General features: G+C 44.3%; 1 protein-coding gene across 1 annotated transcript; it reads left to right on the top strand.

Moving 5' to 3' along the window:
• The first annotated feature begins 843 nt into the window (after window positions 1–843).
• LOC121547920 (homeobox protein MOX-1-like) lies at window positions 844–1,976 on the top strand. The gene has a single exon (XM_045209919.1). It carries the CDS (start codon window positions 1,338–1,340, stop codon window positions 1,974–1,976), a length of 639 nt encoding a protein of 212 aa, XP_045065854.1. The 5' UTR covers window positions 844–1,337.
• Window positions 1,977–25,547: the final 23,571 nt, after the last annotated feature.

Below are 25,547 nucleotides of genomic sequence, written 5' to 3'. Positions count from 1 at the left end.
ATTCATTATCCTTCACCCCTCAGAAAATATTGAGCAAACAAAACCAGCTGACACAAGTGTCACAGTTCTGTGCATGTCACGGTTCAATTTGTAAAAATAAAATAGAAAGTGAAATATTGTACAGTACAGCCACAATCAATCAGATACCTTGAAAAAACAAAAGCAAGTTGTCAAAAATAAACATTTTCCAAGATAATACATAAAGTCAAATAAACTCTGAATTGAAATAATTTGATAATTATCAATAATGGACCATTTCAAATCTAAAATACTGCTCTGAAATCCCATATTCCATCTCATTACAGTAAAGTGTACTCAAGAGGTGTGAGAGTCGTTAGCTCCAAATCCAACCAATATATCACACAAAAGCTAAGTGGAATTCTGCCAGGCCGATTAGGCTGTGTAGCTCAAGGCTAAACACATATACTGAATAACTTTAGCTTATCCTGAGAGAAGAAAATGTAGATTGGAAAAGACAGACTGGGATCAGGGGTGTAGAGTGAAGGGGTGGAGGTGAACTTTACTCTAAAGAGTGTCGGACTAAATTGTGTGTCAAAAACCACTAAGGGGTTTGCTTTTATATTTTACAGACAATATCCCTTTAAAAGCGCGGCACGTCTGGAAAGCCCATTAGATGTGCATATAAAATGTCCTCTGTGATTAATAGTTGATGAGGCAGGGTTGGTGGGGTTGGTCGCAGGGTACCCACATGTGGCCACCAGGGCTCTGCCTCTACAAGCTCGCGTTACACTCCATAAACTTGCCACTCTTTCCCACCTATGCATTTAAAAGGGAGGAGGGACCACTTGTCAGGAATATCTTAGAACTGTGAAAACAGCCAGCCCAGTCAGGAGCGTGTGTGTTGGTGTGTTGGTGTGTGTGTGTGTGTGGACGCAGGGGTTAGCCTAACACTTCACTAGCAGCACAGCCAGTCAGATCACTTGTCCACTCGCCGGTCGGTGGGTGTGAAAGTGTGTGTGTGAGTGTGTGTGAGGAGCTGCTCTCTACGACGTCACCCATGCAAGACGGAGCGAGAGAGACCAACTAACCAGAGGAAGGTGTCCATCCTTACACATTGGACTGAGGAGAGTCAACAAGCCACAGTCAGTGACAGAAAGACAGACAGACAGAGAGAGTGAGTAACTTCTTCCAGAGTTGGATGTGCTGGGGAGATGATGTGCTTCTAAAACCAAAAAGCTGAAGTGGATATTACCCCATATTGACAGAACCAGAGAACTCTCTGCAGGGACTTTCAGCTCTCAGCAAGGACTTCACTCCAGAAGTGTGTGAGGCTGACTAAGTGTGTGTGTGAGGGAGTGTTTATTGTGTTTATCGCCATGGATCAGACAACCAGCAGCTGCATGCGGAGCACCCACCCCGGCAACCCCATCTGGGGGTGCGTGAGGAACCCTCACCCCGGAGCAGGGCTCCAGTCGCAGGCCCCCTTCTCCCTGCACCAGAAGCCTGAGTACCTTGCCTATACAGACTTCTCCACCTCCTGCCTGGTGCCTGCGCCCTACACCGCCTACCCCCGCGACGACAGACTTTACCAAGAGCCCCATGCGGGCTTCCAGAGGGCCGACTGGCAGTTCCCCCCCTGTGAGACGCGGGGCCGGGGGCAGGAGGCCTGTCGGGTAGTGCCCGTGGCGGTGGTTGGTGGAGGGGTGGTGGGTGGCGTAGGGGGAGAGATGGACAGCACAGGTGGGGAGGTGCCAGGGGCAGTGCCCAGGTGTCTGAAGGGGGAGTACTCGCCACAGAGCATGGCATCGGCCGACACAGAGAAGAAGAGCTCCAAGAGGAAGAGGGACATAATAGGTGAGTCAATGATACGCCATGAGGGGATCAGTTGGGGTGTGCTGCTGGTAAATACCATGACTGAAAAGATGTGGGAAAAGACATGGGTGACCACTTCAGTAAGCCTACATTGCGTGCTAATACAGGTCAAATGCCATGCAGAGACAGAAATTAATAAATGATTCCCAGAGTTGACATTCATTTCGACAAACCCCTTTTCCTCATGAATATACAAGATAGATGTGCTATTCTGCAGGGAAACTCTCACCAGACTACTCTATCAGTGGACCATGATACAGTATCACATTCACTAATGCCCCATGTCATTGCTGGCAATGGGACAGAATCTCTGTATCTGTTTCCTCACCAAAAGACAGTCAACCTAGAGCCTCAACAGATAGGTATGTAAAAGGTGACGACACTTGGTGCTCAAGACACACTCTGAGTGGACCAGTTACATCCTCTCATTGTTTGAGGGCTCTTAAATGCTTTGTTGCATCGGTGTATCCTTTGTTTCATTGAGACATGACGGCTTTCAGGATACTGCGGGTATAAATCAAATGAGATGTTTGTCAGCAAAATAAGCTTGGCGTATCTCATATTCTTATGATATATAGTATAAGGGTCACGGACAGTCCATAATAGCAAATATATCATTAGATGTCTTTATAAGCCGTACTATTACAAGCATTAGAAGCTCCATGAACTACTTCAACATCAACACCAACAGTCAACTGTATATTACTCGCAATTCCTCATTGATTATTGATTTAAACTTCTCACCGTAAACAATGATGTTACACCAACAGAACAACGGATATTTCTTAAGTTTGTCTAGTAGGGTACGACACTTAAGGACCTATGTTTAAATATCATGGTGATATTATACCGGTCGCCAAAGTACTATTTCTGATGCAGCACAAATGCAAGTGAAAGGGTTCACTGAGAAAATATGAATTTATGATTCAGTTCAGGGCCATATTCAAATTTTCAGTTAAGAGTTCAGTCTTCTAATTTAAAAAATAGTTTTAATTGTTCACTAATCTATTCTTCTTATCTTATTTCATTCGTGACAGGAAATCGAACCAAATTTCTAGTACAGTAACTGATATCCATGAAGTGCTAATTCCTAAAAGTCACACACTTTTTAATGACCTTTTAGTTAATGGCCCTGGGAACTGTTTATATTTATTTTCTAGCTGTAGATGTGTTATTGAAATATACTCCCACATTCATGCTAGCTGAAAGAGAGCAAAAGTGAACCTCACTTTTTTCAGCACATATGCTATAGGCATTCCCTTCAGCTTTCAGCCATGCTATGGAAACCAAACTTTCTAACCTCTAGAATGGGGGAGTATTTTTGAAGATAAATAAATGTATTACCTCCTTGATCAGTATTCAAGTGGCTACTGGCTATATTAGGATGGCCAAAACTAAAACGCAATACTCACTTTAGGAAAATCACGTAGGGCTTGGAGACATTATTCGATAAACGTGTCTAATATGAGATCTCCTTCATGGGGCAGCAGACACAGGCCTTAGGCGCTTAATTGGGGAAATATAGATTTTTTCCCTTTTCTTGGTTTACCTTGTTGTAACTCTCCCTCAATCCAGTGAAAACATGCCAGACCACGTCTGGTAAAATCGCTTGCCTGCAACCCCACTTCTACATTCTTATCCATTGACATTTTCCTGTCATTAAGCTGTAACAGAATCGCCCACTGAACACATGCAGCATGGTTGACCACTGCATAGGCCCAGTATTTCATAGATGACCATTCCAACCTGCGTTGAATACTTTTACCTAGTAATGGGAAAATAACCTTATTAACCTTTTACTGCAGTGGGCTAAATCAGGGTCACACAGAGTGGTTCTTGGTAGTCTTAACCAAATCTACTTTGAAAGAAAAGCACACACCTCACACACATGGTTAAAAAATGAAGTCACCTGTACCATGTCAGATATAGAGTTGAAATGTATTCCATTTTTAGTTTGCATCCCAATATTACACTTTATATACTTCACAGAAGACTGAAATATAACAAAACTATTTGAAATAAAAACACCGGATTTTCAGCAGGTTTAAAAAAAAAAAAAGTTTATTAATGATGAAATTATACAAAACATTTATAACAGGGTGTTTGAATCTCATCATAGACAACTTTATCATTTTAGCTAATTCGCAAACATTGCAACTACTTACTACTTTTTAGCTACTTTGCAACTACTGTACATAGCATGTTAGCCAACCCTTCACCTAATGCTATCCCTAACCTTAACCCTTTTTGCTAACCCTTCCCCTAACCCTTTAACCTAACTCCTAACCCTAACCCCATCCCCTAGCCTAGCTAACGTTAGCCAGCTAGCTAACGTTAGCATTAGACACCTAACCACCTAGCTAACATTAGCAACAACTAATTGGAAATTGTAAGATATCCTACGAATTGCCATTCATAACATAACAAACAAATTGTAATGCATAAAATATCATAGGAAATGGGTGATGGACATCAACAAATTAATACATACCATACGAAACGTAACATATCATACTAAATGGAGTGTCTTGGATTTCCATACAGAATAATACAAAATGCTCTGAGACCAGGTTGTATATACGGTAAGCATTTAGCTCTATAATGATATGGTGATGGGTTCACCTTCATTCATACTTTCAACCATTTCAAAAGGTTCAACCTCTACTGATATGCAGATTAATACATGTTTTGACTGAAGGAATGTCAGGTCTATCTACAGGTTTTAATTGTATAAACCATTGTGTAAGAACTAGTTTAGAGAAGCTCTGTTTAATCTAAATCAAGCAAGGTAGGGTATAATGTGTCTGTATTTCTCCAACTCCATTACAATAGCTCTGCAATTTGAATAGTGGATACTTAAATTCTTTAAATATTATACGTATCATAGCCAACTATTTAACTTTATTGAACCTTGTTGTGTTAATACTGAAACATATATGAGCCTGTTTCGTAACTATTTGTATTTAGAACAGATTTATAGTGCTGCTAAACCTATGAGCATTGCAGGGTGATTTTGATCCATTTGCCTGACCACCATCATTGTTAACTTATCAACTTTATAATAACTTGTCTCTAAACAATTTCAGTAATAACTTTAATAAACATATTACCACTCCAATATAAAACTAATTACAACACCACTGTGAATAAAAACATCTTGGAGGTGTACACATTTATTTATATACGTTCATAAACCTTGGCACACACTTTAATACATTAACTAATCATGTCATTAATTAAATAGTCATTTTAATTTCTGTTTGAGTCTGAACCCCCCCCACACACACACACACACACACACACTTATTTACAATGGGCTTAATTCAGTGTTAATTAAGACAAATGACTTTTGCACCATCTCCAAGAAATACCAAATGCTGGGTGCAGGAGTTGCTCCCCTCCAGTTTATGAGCTCTGGCTGTGCAGGATATTTATTGGGGCCTGTTTAGTGAAGGCCAGTGTGTGTGCCCACTAAATCTGTCCTGCCAGGTGTTCAGCAAGCTAAAACTGCTCTCTACTCAGTTCCTCCACACCAGGCCAGAGTAGAGCAGCACACATAGAACAAGTTTTAATGATGATAATATGGCATTTTCAACATGAGGCATTATAGGCCACAGGTTGGTCTCTCTGAATGGGAGTCTTTTGACTAAGGTGTATAGACACACACATGGCCGCGGGAAGATGTTTTGAGTTGGGGGTACTGTGAGCGTGTGTGTGTGTGTGTGTGTGCATGCGTGTATGCACACGCAAGGCAAAGATGCACGCACACACACACAAGCGCACACATAGTGAGTCTGAAGGACGCAGGCACATCTGCACAGACAGACAGACAGACAGACCCACACACACACACACACACACACACAGTGAGTCTGGATCTTCCCAGTCACATCTGGACCAGGCACTGCAGTTCATTTCACAGTCTGGCTCCACGCTCTGGCAAGCACAAAGCAGAACTTCTCACTTTGTCAAATTAGAACCATTTTCTTGAGATTACATCAGCAGCTAGTGTCGCTACCTACGCACAATTATTACTTAAAATCATTCCATTTAACATAAAGTTTAGATTTTTAACAAGGAATGATTAAATGGCTTTCATGTACAGTATTTTCTATCCTAATATACTGTACATTTCATTTTGACCAAGTTTACAATAGCCTTCATATTCCCTGTCGTACAAATTTGTCATACAAACTTTATTACCCTATAAGGAGAGTAAATCAATAAACACAATGCACACATATATGAAAGCCATAGTAATTACAGCACATGAGTTCATAATTACTCTTTCCTATGCTCTGCTATATGGGTGAGAATGCTTCCTATTTTACAGAGGCTGGCGAGGCTGTCAGGTTGTGTGTGAGTTACTGTGACATGGCCCTCAGCCTCCTCTTCTCTGGCCCATGAGGGGAAGTCTTCCCATCTTCCCAGAGATACACACGTTTCAGCCGGACAAATCCCCATCTTTGTTCTTTTGTTAGAGGGTTTAACGATGTTCCGCTGCATTCCTCTCTAACTCAAGCCCTCTGCCTCCTGGTTTGGTGGCCCCCGTTGCAGGGCAGAGGAGCGTTGACTTGACTGGGGCACTGGTGGTTCGATAGTGTAACTCAGGTCAGGGTGGTCTCTCGTAGGGTGGTGGTCCGGTCGCTCTCTGAGTGTATACGACTAGAGCCTCGACAGATTTGTTGGCTGACCTCTTCTTCGCGAAATGGCCTAATACCAGACAGACAAACCACTCAACTTCTGTCCACATTCAGTTCTAAACCAATATAGGCCCAGGTTATGAAGACCAGATCCATGAGAACATAATTAATCCACTGGGTTATAGTATTCCCCTTCCCCATCCACAACCCTCCTCAAAACAGAGAATTAATTCAAGATGGTTTGCGTTGATTTAGGGTGCTTTGAGGTGGTGGCATGTTGGTTCACCACAACACAACATTGGCAGATTCCTTACAAACAGCCAAGGCCTGCTGGCTTTGGACTGGAAAATGTGTTGGAGGGGAAAGTCTGAAAAAAAATATTATTGACATTATTTCATGGCTGATCTTTCATGGTGTGTATACAGGTAACTGCCAAAATAAAAAATAAACACCAACATAAAGTGTTTTAATAGGGCGTTGGATCACCACAAGCCGCCAGAACAGCTTCAATGCGCCTCGGCATAGATTCTACAAGTGTTTGGAACTCTATTGTAGGGATGCGACACCATTTGTCCACTAGAAATTCCATCATTTGGTGTTTTGTTGATGATGGTGGAAAACACTGTCTGAGGCGCTGCTCCAGAATTCCCCATAAGTGTTCATTTGAGTTGAGATCAGTTGACTGAGACCCACACACATACACACACACACTTTAAACCCCCTATGCTCCTTTGAGATCCCTCTTTCAAAGTCACTGAGATCTCTTCTTCTAGCCATGGTAGCCAAACTTATGGGCAACTCTGCATTTTTATATATGACCCTAAGCATGAAAAGAACTCAGGAACCATTCAATATACTTTGTATCCCTCATTTACTCAAGTGTTTCCTTTATTTTGGCAGTTACCTGTATATGGAGACTCTTCTTCATCAAGGGCACCATGAAGAAATAATGAGGCAAATCAATACACAGACAACAAGAAGGAAGGAGAATCTATTTCAAAGGAAGGCTATAAACACCAAAAGAGCCTAGCTATTTTGGGGAGTAAACACACGCATACAATCAGAGACACTGGCATCCTTTGATCTACATAAGTAGTTCCTCCTCTTATTGAAACCATCTATTCTAAAGAAGTCAACAATAATGGTTTCATTTCCCCTAAGGTCTAGGTAGCCAGTGAGGGCAGAGGGTGGGTGGAGGTTAGGAAGGGAAGTCTGAGAGAACAAACTGGATGTGGAAGAAAAAAAGTCCTCCCTCTATCAGAGGGTAAACAGTGTGATTGGAAGTCAGCAATTAGGGGTCGTGGAGATAAAGAGCTGGAAGAGATAAGTGTGCCACGATTTGGCTCAATGGGCAAATCCCCCATAGGCCTGCTGTGAATGCACCTCCACACGCAGAGCACACGCAGACTACATAAACACACATGGGCCAAGCCAGCCCCATGCCTCATGTAGCCTTGTGTCTGATCCAGTACAGCCTGGTCTCACATGTAACATAGTAAATGTAAATCCAGGACACTGAACTTGATATGTTACCTTTGGTTTGGTTACATAAGACAGATGGTTATTTAAGGCAAAAACGAAAGTAGGGTGGTTGTCTGGGTGGATGGGTGAACATATAAAGTGAATGTCTAGCAACCCAAAGGTTGTTAGTTCGAATCTCATCAAGGACAACTTTAGCATTTTAGTTAATTATTCACTTTTCAACTACATACTACTTTTTAGCTACTTTGCAACTACTTAGTATGTTAGCTAACCCTTCCTCTAACCCTAACCCCAACCTTAACACTTTTAGCTAACCCTTCTCCTAACCCTAACCCTAAACCTTCCCCTAACCTTAACTCTTTAACCTAACTCCTAAACTTAACCATAACCTTAACCCTAACCTCTAACCCTAACACCTAGCCTAGCTAACGTTAGCCACCTAGCTAGAATTCGTAACATATTGTATGTTTTGCAAATTCGTAATATATAATACGATTTGGAATTTGTAACGAAATGGTTGATGGACATCCACACATTAATACATTCCATACGAAGCATAACATATCATACTAAATTGAGTATCTCAGATTTACGTACAGAATAATATGAAATGTTCTGAGACCAGGTTGAATAGGCCTAGGGCTAGGGAGACATAAGTGGGATCGAATTGGGTTCCATCCAGTGCAACGCTGCTATTTACTGTGTTCTTAAAGTAACTGTAAAGTGTTTCCAGATTTCTATGAACTATGACCTATAATGAATTACAATATGAGTGAAATCGTTTTCCTTCCAAAAATTGTAATTAAGTATGTTAAAAAGTAGATTTTCTGTGTTGAGTTGGAATGGTGTGGGTGTACCCCAACAACTGAATGGTGTGGGTATATATACAGTTGAAGTCGGAAGTTTACATACACTTAGGTTGGAGTCATTAAAACTTGTTTTTCAACCACTCCACAAATTTCTTGTTAACAAACTATAGTTTTGGCAAGTCGGTTAGGACATCTACTTTGTGCCACCAAGCTTTAACTTCCTGACTGATGTCTTGAGACGTTGCTTCAATATATCCACATAATTTTCCTTTCTCATTATGCCATCTATTTTGTGAAGTGCACCAGTCCCTACTGCAGCAAAGCACCCCCACAGCATGATGCTGCCTCCCCTGTGCTTCACGGTTGGGATGGTGTTCTTCGGCTTGCAAGTCGCCTCCTTTTTCCTCCTAACATAACGATGGTCATTATGGCCAAACAGTTCTATTTTTGTTTCATCAGAACAGAGATGATTTCTCCAAAAGGTACGATCTTTGTCCCCATGTGCAGTTGCAAACCGTAGACTGGCTTTTTTATGGCGGTTTTGGAGTAGTGGCTTCTTCCTTGCTGAGCGGCCTTTCAGGTTATGTTGATATAGGACTCGTTTTACTGTGGATATAGATTATTTTGTACCTGTTTCCTCCAGCATCTTCACAAGGTCCTTTGCTGTTGTTCTGGGATTGATTTCCACTTTTCGCACCAAAATACGTTCATCTCTAGGAGACAGAACGCGTCTCCTTGCTGAGCGGTATTCTACATTTACATTTTAGTCATTTAGCAGACGCTCTTATCCAGAGCGACTTACAGGAGCAATTAGGTTTAAGTGCCTTGCTTAAGGGCACATCGACAGATTTTTCACCTAGTCGGCTCGGGGATTAGAACCAACGACCTTTCGGTTACTGGCACAACGCTCTTACCCACTAAGCTACTGAGTATGACGGCTGCGTGGTCCCATGGTGTTTATACTTGCGTACTATTGTTTGTACAGATGAACGTGGTACCTTCAGGCGTTTGGAAATTGCTCCCAAGGATGAACCAGACTTGTGGAGGTCTACAATTTTTGTCTGAGGTCTTGGCTGATTTCTTTTGATTTTCCCATGATGTCAAGCAAAGACACACTGAGTGTGAAGGTAGGCCTTGAAATACATACACAGGTACACCTCCAATTGACTCATATTATGTCAATTAGCTTATCAGAAGCTTCTAAAGCCATGACATCATTTTCTGGAATTTTCCAAGCTGTTTAAAGGCACAGTCAATTTAGAGTATGTAAACTTCTGACCAACTGGAATTGTGATAAAGTGAAATAATCTGTCTGTAAACAATTGTTGGAAAAATGACTTGTGTCATGCACAAAGTAGAAGTCCTAACCGACTTGCCAAAACTATAGTTTGTTAACAAGACATTTGTGGAGTGGTTGAAAAATGAGTTTTAATGACTCCAACCTAAGTGTATGTAAACTTCCGACTTCAACTGTACATGTGAGTAGACCGCTGATTGGCCAGCTCATCCTCTATGAGGAAATAGCAAGCATTTTTGAAACGGTCTGTTTGAGGTGGGGTTTTTTAAGTGTTTTTTCTCCAATTTATGCTTTGGCCACAAATACGAGTACAGGATGAGTCCACAACATTATTTGGGTATGAGTTAACAGAATATGAACTTTTAAAAGTTAGATTTACACAGTACAGTTACTTTAATACTGGGCAATAACATGGTAACTGTATCAGAGATTCAGATTTGTTACTTTAAAATGCATACCAAAAAAAACCATTGATGTCAAAGTTGAACAAACTACAGACCTCTATGCACAAGGATTACTTTCAAATTGTATAATAACCCATTTAAAGGAAGAACTGTGCAGATACAAAGTTTGGTAACAGAATAAAACGGAAGGAGATTTTACCCTAATTCTGTTACCAAACTTTGCATCTGCACAGTTTTTCCAGTAAATGTGTGTAACTGTACTTACTGTGTAAATTGTTGAAAGTAGTCATTGTGCATAGAGTTGTATGGTTTGTTAAACACAGTGGTGGAAAAATCACTCAATTGTCATACTTGAGTAAAAGCAAAGATAATTTAATAGAAAATGACTCAAGTAAAAGTGAAAGTCACCCAGTAAAATGCTAGTTGAGTATTAAGTACAGTGGTGGAAAACTGTAAAAAGTAAAAGCTACACATCAAATTCCTTATATGAAACAAAGCAGACGGCACAATTTTCTGTTTTTTGTATTCATTTACGGACAGCCAGGGGCACACACCAACACTCAGACATAATTTACAAGCGAGGTATTTGTTTTTAGTGAGTCCACCAGATCAGAGGCACTATGGATGACAACACATTACATGTATATTGATAGGTGCGTGAATTGGACCATATTACTGTCCTGCCTGAGAAATCGAAATGTAATGAGTACTTTTGGGTTTCAGGGAAAATTTATGGGAGTATAAAAGTACATATTTTCTTTAGGAATGTAGTGGAGTAAAAGTAAAAGTTGTCTAAATAATAAATAGTAAGTAAATGACAGATACCCAAAAATAGTGTGGTGGGATGCGCAACTTAAGTAGTACTTCCGAGTATTTTTACTTAGTTACTTTACACCACTGGTTAAACTTTGAAATCAATGGATTTTGTTTGTATTTAGTCAGCCAGCAATTGTGCAAGTTCTGTCACTTATACAAAGATGAGAAAGGCCTGTAATTTTCATCATAGGTACATGTCAACTATGACAGACAAATTGAGAATTTTTTTTCCAGAAAATCACATTGTAGGATTTGTAATGAATTTATTTGCAAATTATGGTGGAAAATAAGTATTTGGTCACCTACAAACAAGCAAGATTTCTGGCTCTCACAGACCTATAACTTCTTCTTTAAGAGGCTCCTCTGTCCTCCACTCGTTACCTGTATTAATGGCACCTGTTTGAACTTGTTATCAGTATAAAAGACACCTGTCCACAACCTCAAACAGTCACACTCCAAACTCCACTATGGCCAAGACCAAAGAGCTGTCAAAGGACACCAGAAACAAAATTGTAGACCTGCACCAGGCTGGGAAGACTGAATCTGCAATAGGTAAGCAGCTTGGTTTGAAGAAATCAACTGTGGGAGCAATTATTAGGAAATGGAAGACATACAAGACCACTGATAATCTCCCTCGATCTGGGGCTCCACGCAAGATCTCACCCCTTGGGGTCAAAATGATCACAAGAATGGTGAGCAAAAATCCCAGAACCACACGGGGGGACCTAGTGAATGACCTGCAGAGAGCTGGGACCAAAGTAACAAAGCCTACCATCAGCAACACACTACGCCGCAGGGGACTCAAATCTTGCAGTGCAAGACGTGTCCCCCTGCTTAAGCCAGTACATGTCCAGGCCCGTCTGAAGTTTGCTAGAGTGCATTTGGATGATCCAGAAGAGGATTGGGAGAATGTCATATGGTCAGATGAAACCAAAATATAACTTTTTGGTAAAAACTCAACTCGTCGTGTTTGGAGGACAAAGAATGCTGAGTTGCATCCAAAGAACACCATACCTACTGTGAAGCATGGGGGTGGAAACATCATGCTTTGGGGCTGTTTTTCTGCAAAAGGGACCAGGAAGACTGATCCGTGTAAAAGGAAAGAATGAATGGGGCCATGTGTCGTGAGATTTTGAGTGAAAACCTCCTTCCATCAGCAAGGGCATTGAAGATGAAACGTGGCTGGGTCTTTCAGCATGACAATGATCCCAAACACACCGCCCGGGCAACGAAGGAGTGGCTTTGTAAGAAGCATTTCAAGGTCCTGGAGTGGCCTAGCCAGTCTCCAGATCTCAACCCCATAGAAAATCTTTGGAGGGAGTTGAAAGTCCGTGTTGCCCAGCGACAGCCCCAAAACATCACTGCTCTAGAGGAGATCTGCATGGAGGAATGGGCCAAAATACCAGCAACAGTGTGTGAAAACCTTGTGAAGACTTACAGAAAACGTTTGACCTGTGTCATTGCCAACAAAGGGTATATAACAAAGTATTGAGAAACTTTTGTTATTGACCAAATACTTATTTTCCACCATAATTTGCAAATAAATTCATTAAAAATCCTACAATGTGATTTTCGTCTCATTTTGTCTGTCATAGTTGATGTGTACCTATGATGAAAATTACAGGCCTCTCTCATCTTTTTAAGTGGGAGAACTTGCACAATTGGTGGCTGACTAAATACTTTTTTCCCCCACTTTATTGTCATTCCAGAGATGCTTTCAGTGACTCAGTCCTTTTCCAGGAAACTCTTTTTCATGGTGCCAATGTCACGATCGTCTGAGGAAACGGACCAATACGCAGCGTGTTGAGCGAACATCGTAGACTTTATTATAAAGAAACCACGATCAAAAGAACAAACCAAATATGACGAAAGTGAAGTTCAATACTGATAATGACTAACAGCAACAAGGAAACAAAAACCCACAAAACCAAGGTGAAACCACACAGTATAAATATGGCTCCCAATCAGAGATAACGAGCCGACAGCTGACACTCGTTACCTCCGATTGGGAGTCATATGACTAAATCAACATCAAAACCAAACATAGAAATGAAACAACTAGATCCCACATAGAACTACACCCAAATGAAAATGACAACCCTGGCTCACATCTAAGAGTCCCGGAGCCAGAACGTCACAGTACCCCCCCCTAAAGGCGCGGACTGCGACCGCGCCTCACAACCCCACAATAGGGGAGGGCTGGGTGGGTGTTGCTCCCCGGAGGCGGTTCCGGCTCCGGGCTTGACCACCACCCCACTATAGTTACTACCCGCTTTCTTAACCTCCTCCCAATGACCACCCTCCACTTAAACCCACCTGGATTAAGGGGCAGCACCGGACTAAGAGGCAGCACCAGGCTGAGGGACAGCACCGGACTAAGGGGCAGCACTGGACTAAGGGGCAGCACTGGACTAAGGGGCAGCACCTGACTAAATGGCGGATCTGGCTGCTCATGGCTGGCTGACGGATCTGGCTGCTCATGGCTGGCGGAAGGCTCTGGCTGATCCCGTCTGGCGGAAGGCTCTGGCTGCTCCTGGCTGGCGGAAGGCTCTGGCTGATCCGGTCTGACGGAAGGCTCTGGCTGCTCCTGTCTGGCGTAAGGCTCTGGCTGATCCTGTCTGGCGGAAGGCTCTGGCTGATCCTGTCTGGCGGAAGGCTCTGGCTGATCCTGTCTGGCGGAAGGCTCTGGCTGATCCCGTCTGGCGGAAGGCTCTGGCTGCTCCTGGCTGGCGGAAGGCTCTGGCTGATCCGGTCTGACGGAAGGCTCTGGCTGCTCCTGTCTGGCGGAAGGCTCTGGCTGATCCTGTCTGGCGGAAGGCTCTGGCTGATCCTGTCTGGTGGAAGGCTCTGGCTGATCCTGTCTGGCGGAAGGCTCTGGCTGATCCTGTCTGGCGGAAGGCTCTGGCTGATCCTGTCTGGCGGAGTGCTCTAGCGGCTCCGGTCTGGCGGACGGCTCTGAAGGCTCATGGCAGACGGGCGGCTTTGCAGGCTCAGTACAGACGGGCAGTTCAGACGGCGTTGGGCAGACGGGCAGTTCAGGCGCCGTTGGGCAGACGGGCAGTTCAGACGGCGTTGGGCAGACGGACAGTTCAGGCGCCGTTGGGCAGACGGGCAGTTCAGACGGCGTTGGGCAGACGGACAGTTCAGGCCCCGTTGGGCAGACGGCAGACTCTGGCCGTCTGAGGCGCACCGTAGGCCTGGTGCGTGGTGCCGGAACTGGAGGTACCGGGCTGAGGACACGCATCTCAGGGCTAGTGCGGGGAGAAGCAACAGGGCATGCTTGGCCCTGGGGACGCACCGTAGGCCTGATGCGTGGTGCCGGAACTGGAGGTACCGGGCTGAGGACACGCATCTCAGGGCTAGTGCGGGGAGAAGCAACAGGGCATGCTTGGCCCTGGGGACGCACCGTAGGCCTGATGCGTGGTGCCGGAACTGGAGGTACCGGGCTGAGGACACGCATCTCAGGGCTAGTGCGGGGAGAAGCAACAGGGCATGCTTGGCCCTGGGGACGCACCGTAGGCCTGATGCGTGGTGCCGGAACTGGAGGTACCGGGCTGAGGACACGCATCTCAGGGCTAGTGCGGGAGAAGCAACAGGGCATGCTTGGCCCTGGGGGACGCACCGTAGGCCTGATGCGTGGTGCCGGAACTGGAGGTACCGGGCTGAGGACACGCATCTCAGGGCTAGTGCGGGAAGCAGCAACAGGGCATGCTTGGCCCTGGGGACGCACATAAGGCCTAGTGCGGAGAGCAGCAACAGGGCATGCTGGACCCTGGGGACGCACATAAGGCCTAGTGCGGAGAGCAGGAACAGGCCGGGCTGGGCTGGCGACGCGCACCGTATCTCTGGTGCGAGAGGCCGGAACAGGCCGGGCCGGGCTGGCGAAGCGCACCGTATCCCTGGTGCGTGGAGTAGGAACAGGCCGGGCTGGGCTGGCGACGCGCACCGTATCCCTGGTGCGAGTGGCCGGAACAGGCCGGGCCGGGCTGGCGGCGCACCGTATCCCTGGTGCGTGGAGTAGGAACAGGCCGGGCTGAGCTGGCGACGCGCACCGTATCCCTGGTGCGAGTGGCCGGAACAGGCCGGGCCGGGCTGGCGAAGCGCACCCTATCCCTGGTGCGTGGAGCAGGAACAGGCCGGGCTGGGCTGGCGACGCGCACCGCATCCCTGGTGCGAGTGGCCGGAACAGGCCGGGCCGGGCTGGCGTAGCACACCGTGGACCTGGTGCTTGGAGTAGGAACAGGCCGGTCCGTACCGGGAACACACACCACTGGCCTCAACCGAGGATCAGGAACGGGCCGGACCGGACTGGCAACACACATCAGTCTTTCACGCCGTGCCACACACACTTCCCTCCCTCTACTCGCCAATGGCTCCCGTACTCCGTTAGCCTTCTCTCCTTTTCTCCCTGTGGCAGCCTCCTGCTGCCCAGCCGCCCAAGCCATGTGCCCCCCCCCAAATTTTTTTTGGGGTTGCCTCCCGTCCTTCCGACGATGGCCCTGCCGATGCCGTTGCTCCTCTCGCCGTCGCCTCTCCACCGTCTCGTTCCATGGTCGGCGATCCATACCATCCAGGATCTCCTCCCAAGTCCAGGACCCTTTACCGTCCAACAGTTCCTCCCATGTCCAGACCCTTTGCTCCTGGACGCGCTGCTTGGTCCTTTTATGTTGGGTTTTTCTGTCACGATCGTCTGAGGAAACGGACCAATACGCAGCGTGTTGAGCGAACATCGTAGACTTTATTATAAAGAAACCACGATCAAAACAACAAACCAAATATGACGAAAGTGAAGTTCAATACTGATAATGACTAACAGCAACAAGGAAACAAAAACCCACAAAACCAAGGTGAAACCACACAGTATAAATATGGCTCCCAATCAGAGATAACGAGCCGACAGCTGACACTCGTTACCTCCGATTGGGAGTCATATGACTAAATCAACATCAAAACCAAACATAGAAATGAAACAACTAGATCCCACATAGAACTACACCCAAATGAAAATGACAACCCTGGCTCACATCTAAGAGTCCCGGAGCCAGAACGTCACAGCCAATGTGTGTCTGTACACTCTTCCCTTGTGACCACTGACCACAACAGTTGTGTATTCTGGAGAAACACAGAAAATCATTATGTCTCACACATAATTATGTTTTATAAACACAGGGATAATAATTCTAGAGTGTTTACACATGTTGCAATGGTAAAGTTATAACGTTACCACAATAGATTCTGACACTATCATGAAGTTTGCTTTCTGTCTCCACGTTTGGGCGAATGTTGAAATGGTGAAAAATCAACAGTGGTTTTTTTGTGTATAATTAATTGCTTCTAGAAAATAATAGAGCAAGGTCTGGTCAAGTTATTAGGTCCATTGTTGAACATTATTAACTTTGAAGGGGTACCACACTGATTTAACAAATATTTAGGCTTGTCAATGAGACAAATAATTATGTTTATTTAATAAATCATTTCTGTGGACAAACCCAGGCACAAACCGTCTCAGGCATGGGGAAAATGTGTGTATGTGCGTGCGTGAGAGAGAGAAAGCTCACGTACATGTATGTGTGTGTGTGTTACAAAGAGAGAGAGAGGGAGAGTTTCCGTTGGCATAGTGCCTTGTGCTGCTCAGCCCTGACAGAATAACCACACACTTAATCTCTTGCTCTCCTCTTTCTTCTAGCGGTCCCTCCTTTCCCCGTGAGCATGACCCATTTCAACAAAGTGTAAAAGAAGACACTCTTCACAAGTGTACAAGCAAACTTACAGGAGTTGTTCCTAAGACATCAAAAAGGTAGTCAGGGTACATGCAGGTGGTATTGAATACATAGAATTACCTTTAGATTTTTTTTATGTTTGTTATAACTATATGATTATTTGAGTGGCACTGTATTGCACATAATCATTTTCACAGAGGGATGAAAAAAATCATTGACTGTCAATCTGTCTGGTTTTCTAGTATCTGGACATACAGTTGAAGTCGGAAGTTTACATACACTTAGGTTGGAGTCATTAAAACTCGTTTTTCAACCACTCCACAAATGTCTTGTTAACAAACAAAGTTTTGGCAAATCGGTTAGGACATCTACTTTGTGCATGACACAAGTAATTTTTCCAACAATTGTTTACAGACAGATTATTTCACTTATAATTCACTGTATCACAATTCCAGTGGGTCAGAAGTTTACATACACTAAGTTGAGTGTGTCTTTAAACATCTTGGAAAATTCCAGGAAATTATGTCATGGCTTTAGAAGCTTCTGATAGGCTAATTGACATCAATTGAGTCAATTGGATGTGTACCTGTGGATGTATTTCAAGGCCTACCTTCAAACTCAGTGCCTCTTTGCTTGACATCATGGGAAAATCAAAAGAAATCAGCCACGATCTCAGAAAAGAATTGTAGACCTCTACAAGTCTGGTTCATCCTTGGGAGCAATTTCCAAATGCCTGAAAGTACCACTTTATTTTATTTTTTTATTTTATTTCACCTTTATTTAACCAGGTAAGCCAGTTGAGAACAGGTTCTCATTTACAACTGCGACCTGGCCAAGATAAAGCAAAGCAGTGCAATAAAAACAACACAGAGTTACATATGGGGTAAAAAACATAAAGTCAAAAATACAACAGAAAATATATATACAGTGTGTGCAAATGTAGCAAGTTATGGAGGTAAGGCAATAAATAGGCTATAGTGCAAAATAATTACAATTGTATTAACACTGGAATGCTAGATGTGCAAGAGATTATGTGCAAATAGAGATACTGGGGTGCAAAAGAGCAAAATAAATAACAATATAGGGATGAGGTAGTTGGGTGGGCTAATTTCAGATGGGCTGTGTACAGGTGCAGTGATCGGTAAGGTGCTCTGACAACTGATGCTTAAAGTTATTGAGGGAGATAAGAGTCTCCAGCTTCAGAGATTTTTGCAATTCGTTCCAGTCATTGGCAGCAGAGAACTGGAAGGAATGGCGGCCAAAGGAGGTGTTGGCTTTGGGAATGACCAGTGAGATATACCTGCTGGAGCGCAGACTACGGGTGGGTGCTGCTATGGTGACCAATGAGCTAAGATAAGGCGGGGATTTGCCTAGCAGTGATTTATAGATGGCCTGGAGCCAGTGGGTTTGACGACGAACATGTAGTGAGGACCAGCCAACAAGAGCGTACAGGTCACAGTGGTGGGTAGTGTATGGGGCTTTGGAGACAAAACGGATGGCACTGTGATAGACTACATCCAATTTGCTGAGTAGAGTGTTGGAGGCTATTTTGTAAATGACATCGCCGAAGTCAAGGATCGGTAGGATAGTCAGTTTTACCACGTTCATCTGTACAAACAATAGTACGCAAGTATAAACAACATGGGACCATGCAGCAGTTATACCGCTCAGGAAGGAGACGCATTCTGTCTGCTAGAGATGAACGTACTTTGGTGCGAAAAGTGCAAATAAATCCCAGAACAACAGCAAAGGACCTTGTGAAGATGTTGGAAGTAACAGATACAAAAGTATCTATATCCACAGTAAAACTAGTCCTTTATCGGCATTACCAGAAAGGCCGCTCAGCAAGGAAGAAGCCACTGCTCCAAAACCGCCATTAATAATCCAGACTACGGTTTGCAACTGCACATTGGTGACAAAGATCGTACTTTTTGGAGAAATGTCCTCTGGTCTGATGAAACAAAAATAACACTGTTTGGCCATAATGACCATCGTTATTTACATTTTAGTCATTTAGCAGACGCTCTTATCCAGAGCGACTTACAGTTAGTGAGTGCATACATTATTTTTTTAAATATATTTTTTTCATACTGGCCCCCCGTGGGAATCAAACCCACAACCCTGGCGTTGCAAACGCCATGCTCTACCAACTGAGCTACATCCTTGCCGGCCATTCCCTCCCCTACCCCGGTCGCGGCCGGCTACGACAGAGCCTGGATTCAAACCAGGATCTCTAGTGGCACAGCTAGCACTGCGATGCAGTGCCTTAGACCACTGCGCCTCTCGGGAGACTGCCAGAGGAGGAAAAAGGGGGTGGCTTGCAAGCCGAAGAACACCATCCCAACCGTGAAGCACGGGGGTGGCAGCATCATGCTATGGGGGTGCTTTGCTGCAGGAGGGACTGGTGCACTTCACAAAATAGATGGCATAATGAGGAAGGAAAATTATGTGGATACATTGAATCAGTCAGGAAGTTAAAGCTTGGTCGCAAATGGGTCTTCCAAATGGACAATGACCCCAAACATACTTCCAAAGTTGTGGCAAAATGCCTTAAGGACAACAAAGTCAAGGTATTGGAGTGGCCATCACAAAGCCCTGACCTCAATTCTATAGCAAATTTGTGGGCAGAACTGAAAAAGCGTGTGCGAGCAAGGAGGCCTACAAACCTGACTCAGTTACACATGCTCTGTCAGGAGGAATGGGCCAAAATTCACCCAACTTATTGTGGGAAGCTTGTGGAAGGCTACCTGAAATGTTTGACCCAAATTAAACAATTTAAAAGGCAAAGCTACCAAATACTAATTGAGTGTATGTAAACTTCTGACCCACTGGGAATGTGATGAAATAAATAAAAGCTGAAATAAATAACTTTTCTCTACTATTATTCTGACATTTCACATTCTTAAAATAAAGTGGTGATCCTTACTGACCTAAGACAGGCAATTTTTACTAGGATTAAATGTCAGGAATTGTGAAAAACTGAGTTGAAATGTATTTGGCTAAGGTGTATGTAAACTTCCAACTTCAACTGTACAATCACCAGACAAATTAGGTCTGTTGTTCCCAATAGAAAGTCCAAGGCTAGGAACGCCACATGTTTTTAGTGATGAATGTTACATAGCACAGTAAGGTACTACGACCAGCCCTAAGTAACAATGGAGAAAAAAAGGTGTGTACATTTGCCATGACACAGCTGCAACAGATTCAAGAAACAGACCAACACCTGTTCATATGTTCCGTGGGCCCAGCCCGGCCTGGCTGAGGAGCTTTTTATTGCACATAAATAGCAATAAGCTTTATGGGATTCACTGCCTCACAAAATCATGATGCATGTAAACCTGACATCCGAGATGTCAGGCAGTAATTTCTTTACTGCTCTGCAATGCTGTTTCTATGTAGTAACACCTCACTGCTTTCGGAAAGTAAGTGCTTGCCCTGGATGGAATCCCAACATAAGCCTTATGGGTTATGATCCAAAGACAGGAGTGGATGTACTGCTATGTCCTAGAGCCAAGCTGAACTGCTTCCATCATACCACATTCTGGACACCCAACACAGACACTTAGATAGAGAGAGAGAGAGAGAGAGAGAGAGAGAGAGAGAGAGAGAGCGCAGAGATAGAGATAGAGCAGAGAGAGACAGAGATAGAGAGAGAGATAATGGAGAGACAGAGAGAGAGAGAGAGAGAGACAGAGAGAGAGAGAGACAGAGACAGAGACAGAGACAGAGACAGAGAAAGCGAGATAGAGAGAGAGAGAGAGAGAGAGAGAGAGAAAGAGAGAGAGAGAGAGAGAGCTCAAAGACATTGCTCCTGCATTTTAAACAAAAAATATAGATTTAGAGTTAGATAAAGTAGGATTTTTTGGCAGGGACATATACAGGATGCTACCCTCCACAACATAACCTTTATTCCAAACCAAAACTCCAAACCTACAACCTGATTTTGGACGGAATTACCTGGAAAGCTTTCTACTACCAAGGATTACTATTCTCAAACTATACAGCAAATGCTCTGGAAAACAAACAGAAACCTGAAAACACCATCCAACGTGGAACTGAGTGAGTAATGTTTAGTATGAAGCTATTTTTCACTTTCAAAAACCAAGAAGAAAAATTCATTACAATGATATATTTTATATTATAAGGACTGAATTCTAAGGCTACCAAGCTGAAGCTTGCTACAAAGAGATACAATTTCAATTAGCACTGACGCGTGAAGTGAGAGGTGTCAAAGCCCTTGAGCCCAACAATGGCAGTAGAGTCGTACAGTCTACCCCAACTAGAGGCCTTAGAAGAGGCCTTAGAAGCACCCCCCCACTGTTCAGAGGTCATTAAAATACAGTACCCTCTGAATGTAAAAAACAACAAGACACGAAAAGAGTACAAATTGAAACTTCTTTTGGGGAATCACAAGACACTTTTTGCTGATTTGTATAAAAATGGGAACATAAGCAACCTTATCTTCCACACAGACCATCCCCTGGCATGGCACAGTGCTATACTAGTACACTACCCCTCTGTTAAGAGGGGGGTGTGTAGCGACGGTGGAAACTCAGGATACTGGACAACGAGGACTCTGAGTCGTCTAATATTAATCTCTATAAATCTGGAACCGTTTTGGTTCAAGGCAACACCAAACAGTTCCAGCTGGACTTTCACCTAATCAAAGAAATAGCTCAGCAGGAGAAGCTGTCCCTTGAGAAAGATACCCCTACCCCGAGCGGGTCAGACCAGACCTCTTCATTAAATAACCCCACAGAGCAACCCCAAGCAGAAACTCAACTTCCCAGCACAGAGTACTACTCCCTCATTGAAATGAAGGATAAATTCACCCAGCTGGAGGTAAGGCAGGTGGAGCTGGAACAGCAGGTGAACACACTCCAGTCAGCACAGACCCAGACAACAGTCCAGCACAACAACACCCCCTTAACTAGACCTGGAGAGCTGCAGGTGGAGAGAGACATGTCTGCACTCTGGACTGTGGTGAGACAACATCAACAGGAGAAAGAGCAGGAGCAGGAGAAGAACAGAGCACTAGAGGAGAGGATCAGAGTGCTGGAGGAGAAGGTGAGAACGATGACGGGTGACATTGAACAACCCATTAGAGAACAGCCCACCTCAGATCCTGGCCAAAGTCTCGACACCGCAGCAGAACAGTACACCCTAGACACTGACCATAGCCTCGACATCACACCCAGACAAACAAATGAAGAACCCCAAGCCCTGGGGACCCCAACCCCTCTGAGCAACCCCCAGTCAGACACCCTGATAGCCCTCATGACGACCCCCCCACACCCACTGAGGACATACACAAGCCACAGATTGTACTCCTTATGGACTCAAACGGGAAATACATACAAGAAAATAAACTTTTTCCAAAAACACACAGTGTCTAAACTCTGGTGTCCAAATACCCAGCGCGCCCTAGACCTTCTGTCTAAGGACCGACTAGGATCACCCAGCCACATAATAATACACACAGGCACAAACGACCTGAGAACACAGCAGGAAAGGGTGGCCACATCACTCAAGGGCGTGATAGAAAAAGCTTCTTCTACTTTCCCCAACGCACAAGTGGTTATCTCAACCCTGTTACCACGAAAAGACTTCCACCCTGCTACCATACAGCGGGTAAACGCAAGTATTTCCCGTGACTGTGCATCAAAACCAAATGTCTTCCTGGCCCACCACTCCACCCTGGACGTGAACAGCCTTTACGACCAGGTCCACCTATACAAGGCAGCAGTGCCCACCTTCGCCCGGACCCTAAAGGATATCGCCCTCAACCGCAGACCCAACACCTCACACAGGAGCAACAGATCAACAGACACCCCACCCAGACCAGCGAGACACTCTCCCAGACCTGCGGGACCCCCCCAGGACCTACACATAGAGGACCCCCGCAGAGAGGACCTACATCCAGACCACAGCACCATCAACCACATCTACACCCCCCACCCCAACCAATTAACTCCCCCCAAGTCAACCATGCCCACACCCCATTTAGGCCCCCTCAGATCAGACCTATGCCCCTCCTACCCACCCCAAGCCCCCCACTCCCACAAAGAGGGCCTCAACATGAAAGTCACACATACGCCCAGGCCGTGAGCAGGCAAACTGGCCCAACACCCACTCTTACACTAGCCCAAGCCAATGGCATGTACCAGATGCTCAGCAGGCTCTGCTCACAATTACTGGCCTGAGGCCAAACCACACAACCAACAACATTAGACACTTTATGGAACACAAAGCCTTCACTATTTCATCCTGGAATATCCAAGGCCTGAGGTCATCTGCCTTTGGCCTAAAGAGCAGGAATCTGGACTTCACCAAAGAAATCGGAAATACAGACATTGTCATCCTACAAGAAACATGGTATAGAGGAGACGGACCCACTGGTTGCCCTCTAGGTTACAGAGAGCTGGTAGTCCCATCCACCAAACTACCAGGTGTGAAACAGGGAAGGGACTCAGGGGGTATGCTAATTTGGTATAGAGCAGACCTAACTCACTCTATTAAATTAATCAAAACAGGAACATTTTACATTTGGTTAGAAATTCAAAAGGAAATTATCTCAACTGAGAAAAATGTCCTCCTGTGTGCTACCTATATCCCCCACTAGAATCCCCATTCTTTAATGAAGACAGTTTCTCCATCCTGGAGGGGGGGAAATCAATAATTTCCAGACCCAGGGACATGTACTAGTCTGTGGCGACCTAAATGCCAGAACTGGACAAGAACCTGACACCCTCAGCACACAGGGGGACAAACACCTACCTGGAGGTGACAGCATTCCCTGCCCCATATGCCCCCCTAGACACAACTACGACAACATAACCAACAAAAATGGGTCGCAGCTCTGTCACACACTGGGTATGTACATAGTCAATGGTAGGCTTCGAGGGGACTCCTATGGTAGGTACACCTATAGCTCATCTCTTGGCAGTAGTACTGTAGACTACTTTATCACTGACCTCAACCCAGAGTCTCTCAGAGCGTTCACAGTCAGCCCACTGACACCCCTATCAGACCACAGCAAAATCACAGTCTACTTGAACAGAGCAATACTCAATCATGAGGCATCAAAGCCAAAAGAACTGAATAATATTAAGAAATGCTATAGATGGAAGGAAAGTAGTGTTGAAACCTACCAAAAAACAATTAGGAAACAACAAATTCAATCCATTCTAGACAACTTCCTAGACAAAACGTTCCACTGTAATAGTGAAGGTGTAAACTTGGCAGTAGAAAACCTAAACAGTATATTTGACCTCTCAGCTTCCCTATCAAATCAAAAAATCTCTAACAGAAAACCAAAGAAAAGTAATAACAGTGATAAATGGTTTGATGAAGAATGCAAAAACCTAAGAAAGAAATTGAGAAACCTATCCAACCAAAAAACATAGAGACCCAGAAAACCTGAGCCTACGCCTTCACTATGGTGAATCACTAAAACAATACAGAAATACACTACGGAAAAAGAAGGAACAGCATGTCAGAAATCAGCTCAATGTAATTGAAGAATCCATAGACTCTAAACACTTCTGGGAAAATTGGAAAACACTAAACAAACAACAACACGAAGAGCTATCTATCCAAAACGGAGATGTATGGGTAAACCACTTCTCCAATCTTTTTGGCCCTATAACAGAGAACAAACAGCAAAAAAATATACATGATCAAATGCAAATCTTAGAATCAACTATTAAAGACTACCAGAACCCACTGGATTCTCCAATTACATTGAATGAACTACAGGATAAAATACAAACCCTCCAACCCAAAAAGTCCTGTGGTGTTGATGGTATCCTCAATGAAATGATAAAATATACAGACCACAAATTTCAATTAGCTATACTTAAACTCTTTAACATCATCCTTAGCTCTGGCATCTTCCCCAACATCTGGAACCAAGGACTGATCACCCCAATCCACAAAAGTGGAGACAAATTTGACCCCAATAACTACCGTGGGATATGCGTCAACAGCAACCTTGGGAAAATCCTCTGCATTATCATTAACAGCAGACTAGTTCATTTCCTCAGTGAAAACAATGTACTGAGCAAATGTCAAATTGGCTTTTTACCAAATTACCGCACGACAGACCACGTATTCACCCTGCACACCCTAATTGACAAACAAACAAACCAAAACAAAGGCAAAGTCTTCTCATGCTTTGTTGATTTCAAAAAAGCTTTTGACTCAATTTGGCATGAGGGTCTGCTATACAAATTGATGGAAAGTGGGGTTGGGGGAAAAACATACGACATTATAAAATCCATGTACACAAACAACAAGTGTGCGGTTAAAATTGGCAAAAAACACACACATTTCTTTCCACAGGGCCGTGGGGTGAGACAGGGATGCAGTTTAAGCCCCACCCTCTTCAACATATATATCAATGAATTGGCGAGGGCACTAGAACAGTCTGCAGCACCCGGCCTCACCCTACTAGAATCTGAAGTCAAATGTCTTCTGTTTGCTGACGATCTGGTGCTTCTGTCACCAACCAAGGAGGGCCTACAGCAGCACCTAGATCTTCT

The sequence above is a fragment of the Coregonus clupeaformis genome, chromosome 31 (genome assembly GCF_020615455.1).
Source record: "Coregonus clupeaformis isolate EN_2021a chromosome 31, ASM2061545v1, whole genome shotgun sequence".
NCBI lineage: Eukaryota > Metazoa > Chordata > Actinopteri > Salmoniformes > Salmonidae > Coregonus > Coregonus clupeaformis.
The sequence above is the reverse complement of the archived record's forward strand: the minus strand, read 5'-3'. Positions and strand labels throughout refer to the sequence as shown.

Bases quoted from the DNA above. Each gene is read 5' to 3' on its own strand.
- LOC121547920 (XM_045209919.1), top strand. From the start codon at position 1,338: ATGGATCAGACAACCAGCAGCTGCATGCGGAGCACCCACCCCGGCAAC.